Below are 25258 nucleotides of genomic sequence, written 5' to 3'. Positions count from 1 at the left end.
GTTTGAAGTTGCCCCTAAAAGATTCTGTCATTTCACATCTCCATGGAATAGCCTAGCTCCTGCCTTCTGGTCTGAGCCCATAGACTGAAATACTTATTCTTTAAGAAGCTTGAAAGTCAGAAGCAGGAGGAAGAAGGCAGAGGCTGACAACTATAACCTAGTTGAAATGATAAAATGAGTGCATTTTGAAATAAACAAGGCAGATTAGAATTATAAGCTCTCCTGCTTAATACCAGTAATCCATTCATAAAAATTAAGAACTCTGCATGAAGATAGCTGTTGCCCATCACTTTAAAGGAAGGAAATTATGTTATTAGTCAAAGCAAACTCCCACCCAATTTCCTAAAATGTAAGTAAAAGGCAGTAAAATATCTATTTAGTAGTAAGTGAACATGTCAGGTTATAAAACGCTTAAAATATTGTAATTCCTCGATCACCAAATAACCACAATGGTTGGTAACAAACAGATGTCTTGCAGTAAGTGGCTGCACTTGGAGTCAACACCCTCCCAGGCTCACTTGTCTTTGATGGACACAGCAGGCTTTTCAAAGCTCCTCTACATGATTCTGATGCTCCATCACTTCTGCTTAGAATTTAAACACAAAGAGAAAGACATACCTTCTCTAAAGTTTGGATGTGAAAAATAAAAGAGGCACTCTTTAGGAGAAAACAGAGGACACCGTCTGCAATTATCCATCAATGGTTCTCGTTCTCAACTTGGAACGGTTCTGCCCCCTAGTGGACATATGGCAATGTCTGGAGATAATTTTGGCTGTCACAGCAGCGGATGTGCTGCTAGCATCTAGTGAGGAGAGGCCAGAGATGCTGCCGAATATCCCACAGTGGACAGAACAACTCCCTATAAGCAAAGATTCTTAGGGCCCCAAATGCCAGCAGCATCGAGGTTGAGAAACACTGCTGTCCATGGTTGCCACAAACTAGGAAAGACTGAAGATAATATTTGCACTGTTTCTTTTGGTTTTCTGAAGCTATTTACTTTATGATTTAATTAAAATCATAACAAATGTAGGAATATAATGGATTAACACGGAAAGCAAAATTCCAAAAAGGCATTTTTTGTTGTTTTAACTGTATTTGCCTAGTTTAAACCAGGAAGACCCAGAACGGAATTGGTTTTACTTGTCTTTCTGAAAGCTAAAATACGCTCTATTAAAGTGGCAGTGACTTCCGGTCCTGTATCTTTTTAGCTACTGATTTTTATGCTACAGAAGAACGTGGTTAGGCAATAAATAAGTTAGGCAATAAATAAGTCAGGCAATAACTACAAGTGGGACTCCTTTCAAAAGAGGGTGGCGTCATAGTTGAATAGAAACAACACAGATTCTGGAGACAGACACGCAGAGTTGGACTCCTTCGCATCCGTTGGTATGTGACCTTGGGCAGCTTAACCTTTCTGTACCGCAATTTCAGCACCGTAGAATTGTGAAAAGAAAAAATGCTACTACGTGTTAAAACAAAACACCTTCCACAGTGCCTGAAACAGAGTGGATAGCCCATAACTTCAGTTCCTTTATATCTGATGAACACAGATACTAGGATTCGTTGTTATACCAGAAATTTACGTTGTGTTTACAATCTGTTTATAAATAAATTGACAAGAAAGCAAGTCTTTTGGACAGCTGGATCCTTCACCAGGAAGACAGAAGAACATGCTCGAGAATTCTAAGACTTTATGACGCAATGACTGTGATTCTGTGGTTCTAGCACTGAGTAATTGCTAAAGGTTCACTGCTAAGGACTCCACATGAGGCTGATGGAAGACCATGGTTTTGACTGCAATGTTTACTCACTCATTCATTTAACAGAGCTTTGCCATTGAATCATGGAGTCATCATCTGGGGTCAAAAGATCGACCCAAGTCTTCACTTTACAACCAAATGAAACTGTACTGACTGCACTTCCCTATGGACCTCATAGCTCTCTGCTGGATTTCCTGAAGGGAGAGCCAAAAGTCTTGGGGGTAAGTCGCCTCCCACCCATGGGTCTCCCCAGAAAGGAATATAAATATGCTCCCCAAATATGTCTGCAGAGAGGCTTTTTGGGAAGGAAGTTGACTCCCCCTTTTTCCTCGCTTTTCATCTACAAGGCATCTTTCTTGCTTAATAAGTTCCCCTAAGCCATTTGCTTGTACAAATAATTGGATCATCAGTAGAAGGGCCACTGTGTAGCCTAGAATACCATCTCCCTACATTTTGATAAACAAGAGAAACAGAGTTCTGTTTAGAAACACACAGTGTTTGCCTCATGTCTTAGAAATGTTTCTGAGGGTTTATTTAGCTCTGAGAAATCAAATACTTAACTGTAATTAATAATTACAGTAACCCTGAGGAAATCCTAGGGCTGTTTCAAGAGGAGCCAGTGCTGGTCTTTAAATTTCAGCAGAGGGGATGCAGGAAACAGTGCAAATTTTCCATATGTCCCGAGGAAACGACCTCAGGGTGCGGTGGCACCTCCCTTGGAGCTAAAAGCCAGTAGAGGGGGAGTGAAGCTTCTCCTTTGTGCCGTTACAGGCACTGGGAGTTCTTTGAAAGCCATAGTCAAAGCTCCGTAGTGAGCCATAATGTCGATGCACATACACACATACACAAAATTTAGTCATAAATGAACTAGAGTGAAGTTGTGTGCACAGCCCCCACCGTTAGGACAAGAATACAGTCATGACCTGTGGCACAGAGTCCCAGAGGTGTGGCCTGGGGGGAAATCCAGATGCCAGAGGGGAAGCTCTGCCCTGAGAAGAGCCACTGACCCCAGGGGACCACCATGCTGTTCCTCTCTCCGTGACTCCTGACAGGCTGAGGAGCCCACTGGGTCACTCGTGGCTCTAAGCAGGTCCTCACAACAAGAAATGAGACACGACCTCACCCCAGCTTCTCTGCTCTAGATCAGCAAACTTCATAAGAGAGAACTGGGCTGAGGCTGTAATTCCAAAAGCATATGCTGAACATGGAAAATGTGCGTGTGTGTTGGGAATGAGGATAATAACAGGATGCTGGTGCTACAGAAGGAAAACATATGAAGGTGAATAGTCTGGAGTCTGTGTCTTCAGGAAGCTTGCAATCTAGGGGAAAAGCCAGACATACACTCAAATCTGACACGTGAGAAGTTGGTAACACCAGGAGACACTGGAGGTAGGGAAGGATGAGAGAAAAGGATTCGATGAACTCTAAACAAAAACACATGGATAATTTCTGCTCATGTTCTTTTTGATGTCAAGACAACTGAACAAGAGGCTGGAATTAAAATCTTGATCCAGCTCTCCCACCAACTAGCAAGTAACTTAACATGAAGAGCCTTAACAAGTTGCTTAATATCAAAGCATCTCAGCTTTCATTCATTATTTTTTTCCTGATTGCTCTAAAGAGTCCATGAGAAAAATGTGAGTGCATAAAGTCATTGTCAGCACAATTATAAATATTAAAAGACAGGCACTAAGCCAAGAAGCAAATAAAATACACCCTAACATACAAATCATTCAAGTGTGTAGGGAAGTATGCAGCTATGCAGACAACACACTTGGTCAATCTCACAACTTTCTAATCGAGACTTCTGATTTGTCTGTATTAGTAAAAGCTAATAAGCTGCATTTTTTATTAAACTACAAAAGGGGGATTCAAACAAGGACCCAGGTAAGCATGATGAACAAAGAGACCCTGATAATCTGAGAGTGTTCAGTAAACAGAAGAGGAAGGTATTGAGATGGAGGGAAGTGTGACATTTAAGTACAGAAGGATGCCTAAGGGACCCGGGAGAGTCCAGAGAGACTGGGGCACTTGTGACACCCGGTACCCATTTCTCTCCCCGCAGGCTCTCCAGATCCTGCTTGCTCTGATCATTGCGGGTGTTGGAGCTATATTTGCATTTAACTACTTCAATTTCACCCAAAGATTTCCGCTCGTGTTCTTCACAGGATATCCATTCTGGGGAGCACTTGTTGTGAGTACCGCCAGTTAGGAGCTGTGGGAGAATTACTATTAAAGACTGGTTTGAACTGCCTCAAGTCCTGGGATGATGAATCCTATGAACATGGTCTCCTGCACAGCACAAGAGGTGACTCCATTTGGTCACTGCACTATTATCACCATCACTGTAATAATGATGTACAGATGTAAAGGTGTACAGTGTTAAAAGCTTCCAAAGCCCTTCTGTGCACAGTAAGTCCTTTGCTCCTTACTACCAATCCAGGAGATTACAGGGACAAATATCCTATTTTCCCCTTTGCAAATAAGAAAATGGAGTTTAGGAGCAGGTAATAATTTAAATGTATCTAGCTAGTACTCATGGAATCACAGAGTCTCACAGCTCAAGGAGAATTTTAAGTGTTTATTACGATTCGAACCCCTCAGGATGCCCAGAGACAGGTTTATGAGTGTCACTCATCCAGTTCATAATAGAGCCATAAATACAATTCTTAGTACAGTGCTATTTCCATCCAATCCCCACAGCCTCGGTTCCTAATCTTGTGCTGTAATATTTAAGGGTACACTCATTAGAGCTCCTCCCACTCAAGCTTACAGTCCCAAGAGGGCAAGAATACTGTCTTAGTTGTTACATTCTCGGACCCTAGAATTATGCTGAATGCCTCGTAGGCATCGATGACTGAATCACTCAGTAAACAGATGGAAGAAATAATGAGTAAGTGAGACTGTCTCTGTTAAAAGTCCTGTTCTCTTTTGATAAACACAGATATCCTATGCCTCTTCCATCATCTGCATTTCAAAACCAACTCGTAATGTTTTCATTTTGCAAATGTAAATAACATAATATTGCATATGATTTTCAAAGTACACATACAGAAAATCAAACAGACCAGCTCCTCACCTCCCCACTTTACAAGAGAGTGTTCTCACCATGATGCTGTGTGATCTCCATGCATGAATCATAATGAGGCTCTGGCACACTGCTTTTTAAAACTCCACTCTTCACTGGAAAGATATTTACCGAGTACCCACATGACACGCTCAGGAGTGCCCTAGATGCTTAGAGAGTGCTGGCAGACAAGGTCCTCTCTGAGAGAAGTGATGAACTGCTCTTAGAATTACACAGGGTTTGTCATCTAATAGGGAGGCTACAAATGAAAAAGTAAAAAATAACTCCACAGGTATGTTATCACACGTGTGAAGCACACTGAGGAGCTCCAGGCACCATGTGGAGCTTCAGTGGAGGACTCACCTGGCCTGGGAGGTCAGGAAGTGCTTTGCACCCAGGTATTCATTGGGTGAAGTAGAAAGAAAGTGCCCTTTTGGCAATGAGCCTTGATGTGGGAAAGAGCAACAGAAAAAGAGACCAATGAGTCCATTGCAGTGGCACAAAATGAGGCCAAAAATGGTCATGCCAGTCCTTGTGGTCGTATAAAGAATGTGGAACCTTAATACCAGAGCAAGGGGAATCCACTGATAATCTTTAAAGAGGTAAATAGCATTTGAAGACGTGTTGTCTCTGAGTGGGTAATGAATTCAAGGACGGTAACAGCAAATCTGGGAGAACCAGTTGGGGAGAAGCTGTGAGAATCCGTGGAAGGAAAGCTGGGACCCTGACCAGCTGGGCAGCAGGGAAGATAAAGATGGATGGCTTTGAGGCAACTTGGAGGCAGAGCTAATCTGATGCTGAATCCAGTGTTGGGGGTGTAAAGGAGGGAGGTATCAAAGGTAACTCTCTGATCTCTGCATGTCACCTCAACCTCCTTGGACTCAAGGCTCACTCTCCCTAAGGTCCAACACGCATTCCCCCAGGAGAGGTTCTGATTCTCAGAACACTGAAAAAGTAAGTAAGGGACTCCACCTTGGGCAACAGAGTCTCATTTTCCTGGCATGGTACCAGGCTCTTTACGTTCCACATAAAGAAGTGGCTGAGATAGCACCGCTAGATTCCAGCCCTCATTCCGGCTTTTAGAGAGTTCTGTCCTGAGAAAGTCTCCCTCTGTCTGCTCAGAGCAGACAGAACTCACCCTCCACTCTTCCAGGCCCAGAGCCCAAGATTATCTATTTTGATGGAGCCCAGCTAGGCCAAACATCTGGGTGATATCTTCAGGACCTTAAAGTGGGGCCTGCCTGTGCCTTCTGGCCCTGGCAAAGAGCCCTTGCTCAGTGCCGAGCACACCCAGCGCAATATTTCTTCTTACATCAGTGCCCACTCTCCTTCCTCTCTGATGGAAAAGGCCAGATATTAGATGGTCTGGGAGAGTCACAGACATGTAGATTTCTACACACTCTCTGAGGGAAATTGTATTGTGGGGTGGTCATACATATCACCTGCTAACTTTTATCTCTTTTCTTCTTAACAGTTTATTATAACAGGATGTATCACAGGATCCAGCAAAAATGACAAATGTCTGGTAAGTCACTTTGGTGACTCCTATGCAATTTAAAACCTTCTACCTGCTTTAGATCATTTCTGTGTAGAAAGCCTTGAGTAACAAAAGATCTTCCAAGAAAATCTTTGCACATCAAATTTGCGGTTCACCATTAGCCCGACATTTTTCCACTGGTTCCCATTTCCCTGGTCAAATAAACTGAAAGGGTTGCTTATTAAAAACCATTCTCCATGCTTCTAACTCAGCGGTTCTGAGTTAGAAGATATTTGCACCCGCTGCCCAGTTCTGTCCTCAGGAATATTAACAATGCCTGAAGACATTTATGGTTGTCACAAGTCAGTGTTGGTGGTGGGAGGTGCTATTGTCATCCCATGGATAGAGACCAGAGACGTTCCTAAACATACTAAAATGCATATAGGCTAGTCAAATTAAAAAAAAAATTATCTGGCTCCAAGTATTTATCAGGTCAAGGTTGATATACCCTACTGTAACTGAAACCAATCCTAGGATCCCAGTAACCACACCCCAACTCTGACAACAACAACAAGAGGCTTTTCTCTGGGCCCTGCCCAAGGTCTCAAGGTCTGAAGGAAAGAGTCTGGCATTGATGCTAGATCATTCCAGGATTGAATCAAGGCTACCACCCACTGATGTGTCAACTTTGAAGGATTATTTTGAGGATTTAGTAAGATATTACATATAAAAGGCAAAATGATACTTAGATGTTTGTACTCCCTTCTAACCATTCTGAATTTTTTTAAGGCCCTGGAGATGTGGACCTTCTCCCAAAGCCATTTTAACTCTGTTTTTATGGTCTTCTGCCAATTTCCTCTAGTGATAGCTACAAACCACAGGGACGTTCTGAGGGATGAAAGTCCCCATCTCTCTCCACCGGTGGAAATAAATGCAGGCAGTGCAGATGAAGCCCCAAATGCTGTTCTCTCTGCACCGACTTCCCTTCAGAGCAAAGGAATACACTAAGGATAACACAGACACACCCATGACTCACTGAGAGCCATGCAGATGATGGAGGAAGACAATTGTGTATACGGGAGTGCTAAACTGGGCATCAGAAGATTTGGCTTTCCATCAGAGCTCTTCCTTCAAACTCACAATCACTTAATTCCTGAGCCCTACGCATGTGTAATGTGGCAATAACAAGCGATTTACCTCCATCATAAAACTACAGTGAGGATCAGATGAGACTAAGGCTGGGCATAGTCTTTGTAAGCTGTAAAACACAGTACACATGATGAGTTGCTTATCTAGAGACTTCAGTCCATTAAATGTCCCATGGGAGCCAAAACAGAGCCTTCAAGAGAACAAAAGACTGATTGAAAGAGATGGTTTATCTGTGTGACTCTGGATATTTTCTGCCAAAATTCCTGTTTGTAGAAAAGACCTGCATTCAGGGTAAACATTAAGCCACAGGTGTATGTCCAAGGTCTGCCGCGGTAAGCCACAGGGCTCCCGGATAGGACAGGCTGTGTAAACGTGCCACTGCATTTCCCACCACAACAGACGTAGCACAATCAGGATGTAGTAAATGTCTACTGAACTGAGATGTGAGGTCTTTCTTTGTTTTTGCTAGAGCAATAGGAGGGCTGGGAGTAGGTGCGAATAAGGCGTCCCCCTTCCTTCAAAGGGACTCAGACTTAAATAACAAAACAGAAAACTGGGAAGTAACGGGAACTGGAACTTGGTGGGGCAATCTGAACTTTCATAGCTTCCGAATTGGAAAACTGAAACCACCACCCATGGGTGTATCCATCTATCAAAATTCATCAAATGGTACATCTGAATATTTGTAATTTACTGCATAGGAACCATACCACAATAAAGGTTAAAAAAAAATTGGAAAACTGAGAGCAAAAGAAAGGAAACCATTAAACCTCAGTCCAAACTCATTAATCCACTGTCCTCCGTAAACATGTTGGTGATTCGGTTGGTTCCTGTTTGGATCCCCCCAGGGGGTTGATGTCAGCCACAGAAAGGCAGGACCTCATCTGGAGTGTTTCTTTGTCCCACAGGCTGAATGCAGTGCCTGACACAGTTATGCACAATAATATTCATTAAAACAAATGAAAAAATGGATGCTGCCCTGAAGTTAGGTGACATCATTCTCATTTTTAAAGGCAGAAATTGAGATTACAAGAGATTGGTCAACTTGCACAAGGGCCTAGTTGATGAGGACGCGACATCAGGTCTACTAACAAGGCCAAGACACTTCCCAATACACTCTTTTGCTAATAGATTATGAAAGCTGGTGCATGAGGATAAAAGGAACATTTTCTGTAGCATTAACCAGAGAGCACGGCTTTTCTACCTGTTTTCCTCACTCCCTGGCTCATTCTACAATTTGGTCTGTCTTCTGACTCTGATGAATCAGAATGCAGAACTGATGGAGTGATTCTGGAGGGGTATCTGGAAAGATAAAAGCATGAGAAATTCTTAAAAGGTGTTTTTGGTTTGATTAGGTTTTTATTTATTTTACTATTATTGTTTCAACTATTTTCCAGGGACAAGATGCCACAGGTATGAGTATTATCAGTTCCATGGTTGCGGTAGCTGGGATTACCCTCACCGTTATCAGCTACAGACAGCAACACATGTACTGCCAGGCGCCTTCCCTTGAAGGAATATGTGTTATAGGCAGAGTCCTTTACAACGTAAGTGGTCTTATTCTGTACAATGAATCTGTAGAATCTAATCGGAACAATTTCATGATGTATCAGTTCATTGATTATGAGTCCAGTAACCAAAAGTTGTCTCACCATTTGAACTAACTGCTGAGAAACATAGTGTGATTCGAGAGCGTCAATGTCTGGATGTGAATCGTGGTTTTGTCACTTAGAAGCTTGTGACCATCGCCTAATATTCTGTCTTCTCTGAGCCTCCATTTTCCTTATGTGGAAAATGAAGGTATAAGACTACCTCCCTCACTGGGTTGTTGTGACAATTACTTCATTAAATTAGGGCACCACTTAGTACCGTGTACGTCGTCAACAGGTTTTAGCTATTTCTGTTAGTACTGACGGAGATTAGATTCAGTTTTCCCTTTGCAGCATTAATGAGGAACAGAATGATCTAACAATACGAAAACCAAAATAGAGTTGGAGAAGGTGTTTAAGGCGCTTCATAAAGTATTTGAATAATTTTGGAACATAAGTCATTTTATATAAGTGTAACAACTGTATTCATTAGAGCAGATGAGCTGTATCTTTACCAGAAAGTACAATTGTAGGTATAATTTTATGTGCTTGTTTTGCAAGCATTCAGTGACTATTTTTATGCATGTCAGTGATTCCAAGAAGCCTTTCCCTCTGCTCTCCAAGCAAATCCTGAGCTTTCATTCTATTTCAACCAGGCACATCTTATAAGGCTCTGTCCCAGAATGTTAATGAGGCTTGACTCATGTGGATGGAAGTGAAATAGAATCGTGGGGAATTGTCTCCTTCAATAAAGAAGGAAAAGGAAAAGAGCCATCAGTTGCTGAAAACAAGATCCTATTTAATCCTCACAATCAACCGATTAAAGTGAACCTAGGACATTCGTATAGGTTCTGAGATAAAATCCGTTAGATTCATAAAAGTTTAAAAGGAAAGACAGAAACCAATGTAAGGGACAAAAATCCCACCCTAATTGGGCCAAGAAGATGACACAACATCCTTACCCTTTTTCCTGGTGGACAGGAGGCCACTACAGTACATTACTTTAGTATATACAGGGAAGAAATTCCATACTGAGGTTCAGTCTCCAGATAAATGAAACTCTGCTGTCTACTTCCTGCCCACCACGGATGGGCACTGCAGGATTCGTTCCCACACACAGAATCCTGGAGAACCTGTTCCAAGACCTCCCTTGTATCACACCACAGTTCCTTGCTGTTAACCCAACCCAAATGTCATAAATAAGCTTAAAAAAAAAAGTGAGAACAGTGGGCTTTAGACATCTTTTAGACTGACCTCGGTCCCAGAGACCAATGCATTTTCTACACTGCAGCTAAAGTCATCACTTAAAAATGCACTTTGAGCATATTACTCAATGGCTTCCTGTTAAACACAGAAATAAGACCCAAACCTTAAAAGGCTTACAGGACCCTATAACATCTAAGCTGCCTACCTTTCCAGTATTACTCCAGGACTCTATCCGTCTCACTCCACTCCCCCCTCCCACCTCCTGGAATTCTTTAAAGTGTCAAGACCAGCTTTTGCTTGTTTCAAATGTTCCCCAGCCCAGTGCCTACGCTTTTCCACCTCCCCAATGAACTCTTCCCCATTCCTGAATCTCAGTTTAAACGCCCCTTCTTTAAGAAGGTCCTTCCTGATTGCACCTCTGCCCATTCAGGGCAGGCCTCCCATCACAGCAGTACAAGCTCCTAATACTTTTTCATAGCACTTCGCAAAATTGAGTTAAGTAAATAATTGTCTAATTAGTTGTCACTGTCTGCCTCCCTTACAAAAATGGAAGTTCTACAAAGACCAAGACCAGGTCCATCTTGTTCACCAGCTGGAGGTGGTAAGTTTACAGTAGGCATTTCATACATTTTGGTATTATCAACCAAATACTGTGCTGCAGGGAAACTAAGATTCAGATAGACTCAATCTCTCGTCCAAGGTTAGCTGCACCCAGTTCCTTCTATCTCCAAAGTCTAAACTGTTTGAACACCACACTGTTCCCTGTTGCTGCTTGAGCTAAGCATTTACCTTAAAGCAGAGTGTGCAGAGTGGCAATCTGTGGGCTATATCCAACCTGAAAATATGTTTCATGTGGTTCACACAGATGAATAAATAACTGGAAAGTTGCACGTTAAAAATATGTATATACAGCTACCTTAGGAAAGAAAAAAGACAGGCATCCTGGGGTCCATATTCCCACAGGGCAACTGTTGCCTGGAACTGAGTGATGGATGCTGAAGAATACTTTTACTCTCTACTTTCTCCCTTCCTGTTTCGCTCATTTGGCATGGTGGTCCAGCCCCCGTTAGCACTGGAGTTTGTTACCCACCCCTACTTACCAGAAAGACGTTAGATGAAAATTGTTCAATCACTAGTGGCTCCAGACACATCTAAAATATGGGTTTTTCCCAAACATGGTCATACAGTGTAAGTGGTCCTTGACTTAATATCTTTAGAATGATACAGCTTTCATTTCAAATGACATATATTTACCCTCATTATTCACAGGGAATTTTGTCAGTCTTGCTGATCAGCAGCATAGCACAGCTCAGCATCTCTGTGACTGTCGCCTCCTTTAGAAGCAAGTGCTGGACAAGGTCGAATGAGGTGCGTTCAGTGTTGTCATGAGAATGGATTCCTACTGGGACACTCCAAGGTGGCCTCTGGCCTATTAGTGGTCAGAGCAGTAGACTCAGATGCTGCATTAAAACTTCTGAGTTGAGGAAGATCGAGGATGGTCACTCCACCCTTTGAGACAACATGCTTCTTTGTCTTGCCCGAGCTGCTGTTCACGGTCATCTCTGTTCAGACGTAGCTCCTCATCTCCCTGCCAAACTATATGAATAATCAGACTTATGGGGAACCCAAAGTATTGTAACACGGGGAGCTTATACCTGGGCCGTGAAGGTGTGCGAGACAATTCCCTCACCAGAGAAGAAGCAGAGAAACAAAATATTTAAGAGAAACAAAATATTTAACAGTGACACTCAGATTATTTATCATAATCATTATAGCTCACATTCATTGAATGCTAGCTATGTCAGTCATTAGTCTTATCACTTAGCACCAACTTAATCTTAACAAATTATTAAGGGATGAAAGCTTACGATCTTTCCAGGAAAGATCTTTTCCGAGTCTGCATCTTTTCCTGGGCAAGCACAGTGGGCTTCTACATTCTCCCATATATAGAGTTGTTTTTGAAAATCAAAAACAAAAACAGTTGGAAATTGGAATAGTTCTCCCACAAAGTTGCTTCAGCCAGTATGGGTTGAAAGACTGGCATCCAGCCTCTGTGCCTGCTCATCAGTGATCAGAAGCAACAATCTGCAGTTAGAACACCACAGAAACCTGATACTTGGAAGACAAGGTCCTTACTGCCCATCCTGGCTCCAGCCAATCACACCAGGAACGTGGGTTACCTTCTAAGGGCTGGGAGTGAGAGATGGGTAGTCACTACTATGCTGAAGGCTGAAACTGACTGATAGAACCTGTCAATTTACCAATCAGGATTTCCCCTGGAAGCTGCAAGTGTTCAGACAGACTCCAGAGTTACAAAATAGTTACTTCAGACAGTTTTTGCCAGTATGATTATAGTATATATGAATAGACAGATTCCAGAAGCCTCCTATTCTGCTTGATTCCCTGAGATTCCTCTAGAATAATTCTTAAAATCAGGTAGCACAAATTTTCTTTGTTCTTTTTCAAAATTGTTTTTGGCTGTTCTAGGCCCTATGGATTTCCATTAATGTTTTAGGATCAGTTTATCACTTCTTAGGAAAATCTTACCGATATTTTGATTGGAGTGGCATTGAACCTATACAACATTTAGTAAAAATTTACAGATTAATAATATTTAGTCTTCTTACCCATGTCCATAGAGTATGTTTACATTTTCTTACATTCCCTTTTATTTCTTTCCAAGATATTTTGTAGTTTTCAGTGTATAAGTCTTGGATACATTTTGTTAAGTTTATACATAACTATTTTCATTTTTCCTGCTATTATATATGGCACTTAAACAGTTTACTTTCCAAATGTCCATTCCTACATATAGAAATGCAATTTATTTTTCTATGTATACTATAGTATACTATGACCTTACTAAACTTATTAAGTCTAGTTGTTTTTTAAATTGATTTCATGTTATTTTATAGGTATACAACTATTTTACCAGTAAAGACATTTTTATTTACAAATTGGATGCCTTATTTTTCTTGATTTATCACACTTGTAGAGCTTCCAGAGTGATATTTGTTGTATTTTTTTTTAAATGCTGAGCACACTCAGCCTTCCTTGTTCTCAATCTTAGGGTGAAAAGTATTATAGTTCACCCCCAAATGTGATGTTACCTATGGGTGTTTCATAGACTAAACTTATCCTAGTTTGCAGAGCATTTTTCTTATCACAAATGAGCATTGACTTTTGTAATGTTTCATCTTATGCTTATTTTTTTATTATATTATCTGAGCCCAAATATCTGGCGTATTGCTCTTTTCTTGATACAACTACAGAAGAATACATAGTTCTGTGGGAAGCTCTTTAGGAGCGATAGTAAAACAAATTACCCACACTGAAAAGCTATCCAATTTAATTCCATGCTTTTCAATGGCATGTCAAGTGCAAAGTACAACAAAAGATTTAATGATACTATGTAATATGCACCCAGCTCTCAAGAAGAAGAAAGAAGTGAACTTTTAATATTTACTGTGCCTACCACAATGCCTAAAAGCATTGTTTCACATAGTCTTCAGTCATAACCACCCTGGAGTAAGGTACGACTGACGCAGTTATTACAAGGAAGCACAGATTAGAGATTAGATAGAAATGCACAGGACCTATAATTCCATTGCAAAGTATGAATCCTAGCTTCCCAAGCTGGTAGCCCTACGACACTGGTCACGTTACTTAACATCTCTCTGAACCTCAATTCTTTCAGTCATAAAACAAGGATAATACATCATAGGGATGTTAAGCCAATAACTTGACATGACTTTAGAACCCTGCTTAGCACCTGACAATCTTTCAGTTATCAATAGGGATGAGTAAGCTTAAAAGCATAGCGCTTAACAGCATGGATAACGTTAGAGGAAGTATAATTCACGCTTCCACATCTCTCTTTTAACAAATCAATAAACTATAATTCAAATGAAACAGAAGTTTTGGGGGTGAGTAAAACTGCAGACATCTTCCCCAAAGTACCATTTATCCTTACACAAATAGCCTTTCAATAGGGATGAAATATAGGTTTGGAAACAAGCTAGAAGGGTGGGGAATGACAATGTATAGTGTAAGAAAATGTGGAGATTCTCATTTTAAGCCTGCCATCAACCAACTAGGTAACCATAACTAGGCCATTTAATGACTCAGAGTTCCAACCACTTCTCCAAATAGAAGCAGCAGTCTATTCTGACCCTGTGAATGACTTCAGAAAGGGAACAGGCTGACAAAAACCAGACTGGTCTGTAATGACAACCCCTCTAAAAAAAACAAACAAAAAGGCAAATTGTAAGGAATGGGAAGCACTGACTAATGGCTATATCAGATCAGATGCTGTCACTTAGCTGTTTTAAAAAAACTTCTATATACCTCACTTGTACATAACGAAAAGCCCAAATTTCCTAGCCTAATGTCTTAGTCCATTCAGGCTTCTATTTAAAAAAAAAAATCACAGACTAGGTGGTTTAAATAACAAACAATTAATTTCACAGAGTTCTGGAGCCTGGGAAGTCCAAGATCAAGGCGCCAGTAGACTCAGAGGCTGGTGAGAGCCACTTCCTAGTGTATAGACAGCCATCTTGCTGTGTCCTTACATGGTGAAGGGCCCAGGGACCCCTCTGGGGTCTCTTTCTTAAGCACACCAGCCTCACTCATGATGGCTCCACCTTCACGACCTAATCACCTCCCAAAGGCCATATCTCCAAATACAATCACACTGGGGATTAATTTTCAATATACGAATTTAGGGTGGGGAACACATTCAGTACACAGCATTCCATTCCTGCCCCTACCAAATTCATGTCCTTCTCACACGAAAAATATATTCTTTTCATCCCAAAAGCCCCCCTAAGTTTTATCTTATTTCATCATCAACTTTAAAGTCTAAGTCCAAAGTCTCCTCTAAATACCATCTAAATTCTATATGGACGAGACACAAGGCAAATTCCCTCCAGCTGTGAACCTGGGAAGCCAAGCATGTTATGAAACCAAGCTTCCAAAGCACAGTGATGGAAGAGGCACAGGACTGACATTCCCATTCCTAAAGGGAGGAATGAGAAAGAAGAAAGGTAGGTCCCAAGTAAGACCAAAACCTAACAGGGCAAATAACCGAAACCTTGAGGCTCAAGAACAAACCTCTTCGCCCCGATGCTCTGTCTTCCAAGTACACGGGGCTGCCACCATCACCCCCGCGGGTCAGCAGGAAGACCTGGGCTCTGCCCCTGCAGCATCTCTCTGCCTGGGCCCAGTGGCTCTCCTCTCCTGGGTGGAGTCCTACACCTGTGGTTCTGCTGGTTTGGGGGCCCTAGCCCGTGACTCTGTCAGGCAGCTCTGCCTTTTGAGGCCTAGGTGGGGGCAGCCTGGTTCCCATGGCTCCGCTGGGCATAGCCCCTGTGGCAGCTCTCTGTGATGGCTCCACCCCTGAGGCACTGGGTGGGGGCATCTTGGCTCTGTCTAAACCAGAGAGGTGGTCCCATCCTTTGAAACCATTCTTCTTTAGGGGTCCTTGCACTCAGGGCCTGTGGTGGGAGTGGCAGCCCTAACGATGAATTGCTTTTGGGGTCATTCGTACATTGTCTTGGAAACAGCTTCTGACTACTGTTGAGATGGCTGATCTGTAACAATTTCCTTATCACGCCAACCACTTGATCTACTCTTAAATAAATGTTCTCATTTTTTGCAAGATGGATGGACTGAGAATTTTCCAAACCATAAGTTCCTGCTTCCTTTTGGCTTAACAATTCCACCTCTAAGTCCTTTTTCTCTTCTCATGTTTTACTAGAAGCTGTCAGTGAAGCCAGGCCTCACCTTCAACACCTCACTTAGGAAAGGCTTCGGCTAATTTCAGTGCTTGCAAAGTCTACCTTCCACAAAATACTAGAACACAAACAAGTCAGCCAAGGTCTTTGCCACTTTATAGCCAAGATCACCTTCCTTCAGTTTTCAATAATGTTTTCCTCATTTCTGCCTGAGACTTCATCAGAATGACCTTTATCATCCATTTTTCTATCAGCATTTTGCTCAGGATCACCTAGGTCCTCTCTAAGAAGATGGAGGCTTTCTCCACAGCTCTCCTTTTTTCTTTCTGGGCTCTCATCAAAGTTGCCCTTAGTGGTCCATTCATAGCAATGTAAACTTTTTCTAACATGCACCGTAAAACTCTTGCAGCTTCTACTCATTATCCAGCTCTACATCTGCGTCTGCATATTTAGGTATTTGTTACAGCAGCACTCCCACTTCTTGGTAACAACTTCTGTCTTAGTCCAGCGGGGCTGCTATACTGAAGACTGGGTAGCTTAAATGACAAAAATGTATTCCTCACAGTTCTGGAAGCTGGGAAGTCCAAGATCAGGGTGCTGGCAGGTTCAGCATCTCATGAAGACCTGCTTCCTGGTTCACAGAGGGCAGTCTTCTCATCATGTCCTCCCAGGAAGGAAGGGACAAGAGTTCTTTGGGGGGTCCCTTTTTTAAGGGCATTATTCCCATTTACAAGGGCTCCACACTTAAGATCTCATCACCTCCCAAAGATTCTGACTCTGAATACCATCACACTGGAGATTAGATTTCTACATATGGTCCCAGAGGGACACAGACATTCAGTTTATAGGACCTAGCACACCATCCAGTAATACCGAACTGCTTACCATCTGCCATCACACTGGGCTGCATGGCAGCCTTGTGTTTTTTGTACCCACTCTTTCCACGGTTTCCTCTCCCTGGATTGTGGCTCCTTTCTTATTTCATCTTACCTTTTTACCCGAGAAATTTCTGCTCATCCATCAAGACACAGATCAAATATCTCTTCTGTGAATCATTTCCTGGCTCTCTCAGAATTCAGTCATCTTCTACGTTCCCATGAAACACATAGTATCTACTTCTATAACAGCATTTGCTAAACTGTATTGTTATCTATTTATATCTAGTCTACCTATAATTGTGAACATCTTATGGGCAAAACCCACATCTAACTATATTTGATCTCCAGCATCCAGTTCATCTCGTAGGTGATAAGTAAATCATTATAAACCTGATGTGTGAACATTGAGTGGATAATTTAAAATGTCTTAGAAGTTTTTTAATAGATTTATTTATTTTATTTATTTTTTGAAGTGGGGGAGGTAATTCAGTCTATTTATTTATTTATTTATTTATTTTTTATTTATTTAATGGAGGACCTGGGGGTTGAACCCAGGACCTCATGCATGCTAAGCATGTGCTCTACTACTGAGTTATACCCTCCCCCTCTTAGAAGTTTTATATAAGGTATGGGGAGAATATTTCAGACAATCTTAATAAATCCCCTAGTCAATATTCGAGATAATAGAGGGTAATGACTTGTCCATAATAAAACCAGTGAGTTGATGGTAAATTCAGTACTGGTATTTGTTTCCTGACTCCTCCTGTAGATGTTACTCCCTATCTACTATCTTAAAGCAGAGATGAAAAATAATTTTGGAATACAAGAAGAAAATAACATCAAAGACGATTCTGTTCTATTAATGTTTCCCCCACCGCTTGATTTTTTAGATCGTGTTTTTCTTGCCTTTGGATGTTACTCAAGATAGTGAACTATCTGTCCCAGAAGAAAATGCTGTAATACAGTTTGAGCATCAAGAAGAGTCAACAAGTGATGTGTCAACAACAAACATACAACCTGTTTTCTTCGGAGGCTATACTTTCTTCAAGTTAAGAGTCACAAGACACCCTTCAGCCTTCCAACATTCTGTATCTGTGGCAGATGAACAACAGAAATACAGCCCTCCACCTTTAAGCCTTTATGAGGAAGACCTGGAGCTGGAATCTCTGCCCCTCAGTTTAGAGCTAAGGCCTTCAGAAATTATGCACACCAACGAACTAAATGATGAAGACCTACGAATTGCTATCATACAATCCCCAGAAAAGAAAACCCAACTGCTGCATGCCCGACCCTTGCAACTCCAAGCTCTTCCACCTTATGCTGAAAAAGATTACCAAGCTTTACAACCCCAAGTCTTACCATCCCAACCTTTGCCAGCAAAAGCCCAGCCATCTGAAGCCCCAACATCTCATGTCACAGAGTCTCATGGACTGACGTCCCAAGACATGCAGCCCCAGCATAAACCATCTGAAAATACACAATCCGTAGATACACTCTCTCAGTGCAGACTAGGCCCAGATACACCTTCCCAAGATACCTTTTTCCAAAGGCGAGTTCTGCCAGTAAATGCCATGCCATTTGAAGTCCCAACAATACGCATTGTGGAGCCCCTTAATACCCAACATCGAGATCAACAATCTCTAGATTTTCAACTACAAAACATTCAATCTCAAGACCACAAATCTATACATTTATCCTATCAAGACATTAAATCAGAAGTCAAGTTACTGACTGAAGAATGGAAATCTGAGGAAGAACTTCATAGAAGGAAATCATCAAAGCAGCATTCCCTGTATCAGCAAAACGAAGACTGGCAACCTCTAAAAGAGAAACCTCTTGACTTGAAAATCCAAGCCCAACAGTCCCCAAGGAGGAAATCCCTAGACAAGCACATCAAAATCTGGCTATCCCAAAAGAAGCAATACAAAGATAAACAAGTCCAAGTTAATGAAACCACACTGCAACTCCTGGATGAGCAAGTTGACGACCAAAAGGGCAAAGAGGAGAAACCCCCAAAGCAGCTGTACCAAGATCAGCAATCCCAAATCCAGGAATACCATGGCTGGCAAGCTCAAGACCAGAAAATTCAAGGCTGGCAATCTTTAGGCCAGCAATCTCAAGACTACAGAACTCTAGAATGGAAAAACAATGAATGGAAAGCACAGGAACGGCAACTTGAAATGCAGCATTCCCTAAATTGGGAATCCCAAGCCAGGCAAACCCAAGATCTACTACTGAAAAAATCCCTCAAGCAGAAAGCTCTCTTCCAAGAAACCCAGCCCTTGTATGCCGTAATTCCACCTCACCTAGATGGACAAGTACAAGATGTTCCCTATCAAGACAGTCAGCATCAAGATAAAGACCAAGAAGACCTTCAGCCCACAAGAACTCGAAAAGAAGATATGGAAAGAGATGCTGTGCAAACAAGAGACATCAACCCAGAGGACGTGAATTGTGGAAGCAAAAGCCCAAGTGACGTGCAATCAGAAGACATGAAGCCAGACTTCAACTGTTCCTCTTACCAAAGCTCAGCACAAGGCACAGATTTCACCTATTTGTCCAATTTAAATTCAGAACAAGACGTGCAACAAAACACTTCAGTGTGCTCAACTGCAAGCAAAGACCTGACTTTAACTCCTACCTCAAGTTACCCAAATGAAAGACAGCAGTCTGAAGACTCTGACTAACGTGCATCGATTCAAGTATCACGGAATTATGGAATCGAATTAGGGGAAAACAGTATACTCTCCTCCAACCTCTGTTCTTAAGTGTGGTTGCTACCTTATTCACTCACCAGAAAACAAAGGGCATGCAGAACACTCAAAGGAGATTTGTCCTTAATTATAATAAAATGACACCAAATATTAATACTGTATCAGAATTTTCTGAGGGTGAAAAAATAATTCACATTGAAATTTTGTTATCAATCTTAGTGTTTCAATTTATGATCACCAGCTCATTTTACAGCTTAATATTTAAGGGGCCTACTTTTCTATGGTGCTAATATTTTTTGCCTTCTCCTTTGTACTTTCTAGAGGCTCAGTAAGTCAACAGCAAGAAGTCTACACAGGCTCTCTAAGGGTTCAAGGACCAAAAGAATTGGCCAGGAATAAAAATTAATTCCACCATTACCCTGCTTTGCTGTTTCCAATCACCCAATTTATTCCCCTGCCACCCCAAATCTACGCTGAAGATACATACCTTAAGTTTGTTCTATTCATAAGGCAGAATGTGGCAGTGAGTACAAAACGCGTACAGGGAGAGAGGGTAGTAGGGGGCAGGGAAGGGGAGAGATGCAGATGTCATGGTAGAAAGTATAAGACTAACATACTGAGTGAAGCTCTAGCTCCCTTCATATGCCTGCACTCACCGCTTCTAATTCCTCAACCTTGTGACATATAATTTCAATCTCAGTGGTCAAAGGAAATCATGTGGTCAAAAGCCTTCAGTTACCCTCCATCCCCCAAACCTAATTACATTTTTCAATCCTCTTCCCTCCCTGAAGTCTTTCTGATCCATTTGGAGTTATTAACCATCCCTTCTTTCTCCAATATTCATCCGCCTTATTGGCTTCTTTGGATTTTTCAACAGCAATACTGGAAATGAGAAGTCAGTGATGCTTTAAACATTAAGAATAACTGCTCTCATCTAGAATTTTGTACCGAAAACAAACCATCAAACTATTGAGGGGATATGAATTAAAACATTTGCAGGCATGCACAGTCTCCAAATTTTCTGGTTTTTCTCTCTTCTCTTCTGTAACTGCTATTGAACCTCCTCAATCAGACATTTTTTGTTATTATATTCTCTTCTATTTTCTATTTTCTTGCTCTTTTCTTCCACATTCTAGTTAATTTTCTCTACCACGTATCAAAACCCTTTACTGAGGTTTTCTTGCTGGCTATCATCATAATTTTGAAGAGATCTATTTGTTCTCTTTTTCCATTTTGAACAGCCAGAAACAGCAACTCTGGGGGGCAAATGCTAAGTCTGGGTGCAGGGGAGCAGAAGAGCAGGCCAGCTCAAGGCAAAGAAACTCTGCCTGGTCAGGAAGGGGCTAGCCAAGCTACGAGCATCAGCAGAGGCAAGTGAGACCGGTTAAAACCTGGAATACTCTGCAAACCAACAGTAATTTTTGTGATATGATAATTAACTCCTGTATGGTCAGGACCCCTAAGATGGCAGTTCTCTTACTCTCTGTCCATCCCCCTCCCAACCAGGCCCTGCCTCACCCTTACCTTCTGCCCATGACTGCCTCCCCCTCCTAAGCAGAAAGTGTAATCAATTAACTACCTGCACGATTGGCCCTACCCCTAGATAACGATTGTTCTGGCCCTTGGACCAGAACGGCTCCAGTATGTTTGGTCATCAACAGGGAACAGCAGCCCTCACAATGGTTAGTAACCCAAAAAGCGGAGAGGGGACATATTCCAAGAGCCCCCCTGGCAACCAAGGAGCCCCTCTGACGTCACATCCCCTATAAACGATACCCTCCTCCTCCCCATGTAGCAAAGATTGCTGCCGTGTCCTGGCCTGCCTTCGGCCATACGTGGTGGGGTGTCACTCCAGGACCTATGCCTCTGAGTTGTAAGACTCCCGGCCCAACAAATCACCGATGTCTCTGTCGCTGATGCCGGGTTCTTCCTTCAGTCTAGGGGCTGCGCAACTGCAAGGATGGCAGGACTGCAGGGTGCAGTCCAGTAACTCCATCCCACAACTCCCCTAACTTTGCTGAGAAAATACCAAGTGGGATGGCAAAGGAAAAAGAACTTGCCCAATTGCATTCTTGTGACGCTTGGGCCACATTACAGCCCATCACCCTCTGCTCAGGGACTAGCTTCCAGGCGGCTGCAGGAGTGACAGTGTTGGCAGAAGCAGCATAAGGAAGGTAGGAGGTGGTCCACTAGAGGCGAACTCAGCCTTCGTAAAGTGGCAGCTGAGTCCTCGATCAATTTAAACATTTGATAAAACTGGAATGATCACCTCTTCACATCACTACAAAGCTTAGCAAAGAACTGTCATTCTCTTTTAATAGAAACTGAACTGCAGCATTCTTCAATCTCCACTGGTTTTCTATACACAACACCTCTTATGAAATCAAAAAACATGAAAATGAAAACCACAGTCAAAGAAAAGCAGTAACAGAAACCAATCTACAAATGACCCAGATACTGAAGCTAATAGAAAAAGGCTTTAAAGTAACTTATACATAAATTTGAGGAATTACAGAAAAAGATGGAAATGGAGACAAAATTTAAATGAGCACTATAAAAACAAGGCTGACATTTCAGACCTGAAAAATATTATACCTGAAAATTTTTTAAAAATGTCTTATTTGAGATTAACAACAGAATAAACATGGAAGAATAAAGGCATTCTAAACTCAAAGACAACCAATAAAAATTATTATAAATGAAAGAGAAAATAATGTTGAAAAAGACTGAACTATAAGCATCTGTCACTTGTGAGACAATTTCAAGTAGTCTAAACAGATGTGTAATCAGAGTCACAAAAGAAGAGAAAAAGTGGCAGAAAAGACTTTTAAAGAATTATTGGCAGAAGGAGTTTCAGCTTTGATGAAAATTGTTAAGCCCACAACACCAAGGACCTTAATGAACCCAAAAAATAACTAAAGGAAACTATACATACCTCACCTTTAGGGGCCTGCTGGGACTTCAATCTAGTTACAGGCCTAGAAACAAAGAGAGGGGTGGGGTGGGTCCTAAGGAGAATCAGCTTGTCTTGCAGGGAAACTGTCTCAGGGGGAGTCATTACAGGCCATGCAGGGTTGATCCCTTCAGATGGGGTTAAAGAGGCCTCTACCACTGGGGTGACAAGGCCACTCCCAATGGTGTAGAGAAGTTTCTTCCACTGGCAGAGAAGGCTCACTAGACTCTAGGGTCTCAGTGTCCCCAGCTTTTATCAAGATCTTCCAACATGTCCCCATTCCAACTTGCAGGAGCCCATTCTTTCCCCAGTCAATGCCCCCACTTCAACAGCAGATACCCTGGGATGCTGCGGGGCGTTTAATTTACATTGTAACTCATCCAGTCCCCGAATGAGATTCTGTATTGGATTTTCAGCAATCTCAGCCCTGTGGCTATAGGATATATGGGTCTCCTTCAGGGCACACACACAAGCTGTTGGGTCGTTTATGTGGCAACTGGACTAGGAATCAGAATCCCTGAACTCACTGTTTTTTCTTACTTCTTTGTCCAGTGACAATAGGAGCAATGAGCCAATTCCGTTATATTCATTAGTTTCCCCAAACTGTTCAAAAGCATCATATACAGCCACTCAGCTCCTTGCTACTGACATTCATGCAGTAAACAGCAAGAGAAAACTGGAGAATTAGGGACCCCTAAGCAGGTGACGTGATCGCTACTGCTGCGCTCTGTAGAGTACAGATGTTTTAAAAGGGGAGAGATTCTGCAACAGAGAGAAAGACGAGAAACTTAAAAACAAAAGCGAGCTTCTGCTGCAGGAAGAGAAGAATAAGAGAAAGAGCAGAGAGAGCCTTTCCTGGACCTAGCAAGGGAATCAGAGAAGAGGCTGTGAGAAGAGGCTTAATCCCACTGATTACAACTCAGAGAACTCTGACCTCTTGGATCCTCCTAACAACTGTGGAGGGGACTGATGCTCTCTGGAGTCATAAAACCCCTACCCCTGGGCTCTCTGTGTGCCTGGAGCCTAGTGACACCTTAACCCCCACACCCACACTTTGCATACCTGCATTTCTACAAGATAAAAGCATCCTCAATTGTCTAACAAAACTCATCGCCCCAGGAGATAGCCTGTCTCACAAAGCCCTCGACGGACAGGACTCACATCTTTCCCAGATCAAAGTAGTAAATCCTATTATTCAGAGAAGTCCCTGACAGATCTTACAACCAATCAGGTACCTGTGCACAGACTGATCATGCAGCCCCTGCTCCTTGTGTTCACAGCCCCTTTTCCCCAATAAAAGACCCTGCACGCCCACCCTCGGGCATCTCACGCAGGCATCTCTCTGTGTGGCCCACTGTTGTCTGTAGCAGCACACCTATTAAACTTTCCTAAACCTTCTTCGTGGCCTTTGGTAAAATTCTTTTACCATTGGCGACCCCTGCATTGTGTCCACAACAGAAACTTCCCTGGAACAGTCAGCAATAAGAAGCTTGAAATAAAGGCTCGATTTGGGAACACTGAGGAATACAGGAACATTATACATTATTCCATAGACCACTTTAAGGCTAGAGTTAACTCTCATGAGAAGAGTAGGCTTTGACAGATTGGAAAGTAAGAAGAAATCTAAGGCTACAGGAAGAAAGAAAAACGGTGTACAACATGCTATCCGTGTATCAGTGGGTAGAGGATTTATTATCAGGAGGCTATGGAGTTCCATAGTCACCTTGAAATGGATAAATGAGGTAAAATAACTTTTGGACTAACTCAGTGTGACATTTCCAATGTTCTTATAGACAAGTTCACAAAAATACATGGGACATTTGGCTGATAAACCAACCAAAATGAGCTTTGGAAGTAATGCAAGCATAAAACAAAACAAAGCACCTGGTCACCATAATCAAAATGGTAATACTAATCGAAATAATATTTATTGCTATTATTTTTAATCCATTAATTTATTCAACATCCACTACATGCCAGATACTTTATAGTTCACTCACAATAACCCTACGAGGTCAGAATTATTACTTCCATTTTTGAATAAGGAAGGCAATGTTTCAATAAATATGTAAGTGAATACGAATATGTAAGTTAATATACCACTTAGCCAAGACTCCAGAACTAGCAAATAAAAGGGCTCGGTATTAATTCTAGGTTTCTATGCTCCAAGGACTGACTCTTCCACTAAACCTCCAGAATTAGCTCACATGAATTAAAGTTATCTTTAGTTATTTTTCTACCATTTGTCACAGTTATTACTACATTGTTCTGGTCATCAATGCAAAAGAGAGAGACAGAGAGAAACTAGAAAAGGTCCAGAGGAAAGCTAAAACGTGTGCAATGAGGATGAAATGGTACATTGTAAAGTATCTGGAATAGAGTTTGCTTAACTCAGAGAACGCTAGCCCAACGTCAGAGGATTTCCATAAAGGACGCTCACCATTAGGATTCTATGCCCATGGAAAACTGAATGCTAGAAGGTAAATTCAGAGAAAAGGACTTGTAAGGGGGGTAGTCTTATAAAATGTTCTAACTGGCAAGTGGCTAGATGCTGCACATCAGGATTTTCAGTTTAGGACGAACTGATCTTAACAAGGAACAACAGAGGATGACAAAACAGTGTCTCAGTGGACACAACTCTTCCCCTCCCTTCAGTGCTGCGATACGACATACAGACCCTCCCCTAAAGATGTGGAATCTTTTTTCTTACCCCTTGAATCTGGGTTGTCT

General features: G+C 41.9%; 1 protein-coding gene across 1 annotated transcript; it reads left to right on the top strand.

The window, feature by feature from the left end:
• Positions 1-1812: 1812 nt before the first annotated feature.
• MS4A14 (membrane spanning 4-domains A14) lies at positions 1813-19548 on the top strand. The gene is made up of 6 exons (XM_010987062.3): positions 1813-1981; positions 3826-3954; positions 6302-6352; positions 8851-9000; positions 11518-11616; positions 17752-19548. Exons 1-6 carry the CDS (start codon positions 1844-1846, stop codon positions 19546-19548), a joined length of 2364 nt encoding a protein of 787 aa, XP_010985364.1. The 5' UTR covers positions 1813-1843.
• Positions 19549-25258: the final 5710 nt, after the last annotated feature.

The sequence above is a fragment of the Camelus dromedarius genome, chromosome 12, assembly GCF_036321535.1.
Source record: "Camelus dromedarius isolate mCamDro1 chromosome 12, mCamDro1.pat, whole genome shotgun sequence".
Classification (NCBI taxonomy): Eukaryota; Metazoa; Chordata; class Mammalia; order Artiodactyla; family Camelidae; genus Camelus; species Camelus dromedarius.
This window is presented reverse-complemented; position numbering and strand designations above follow the sequence as displayed.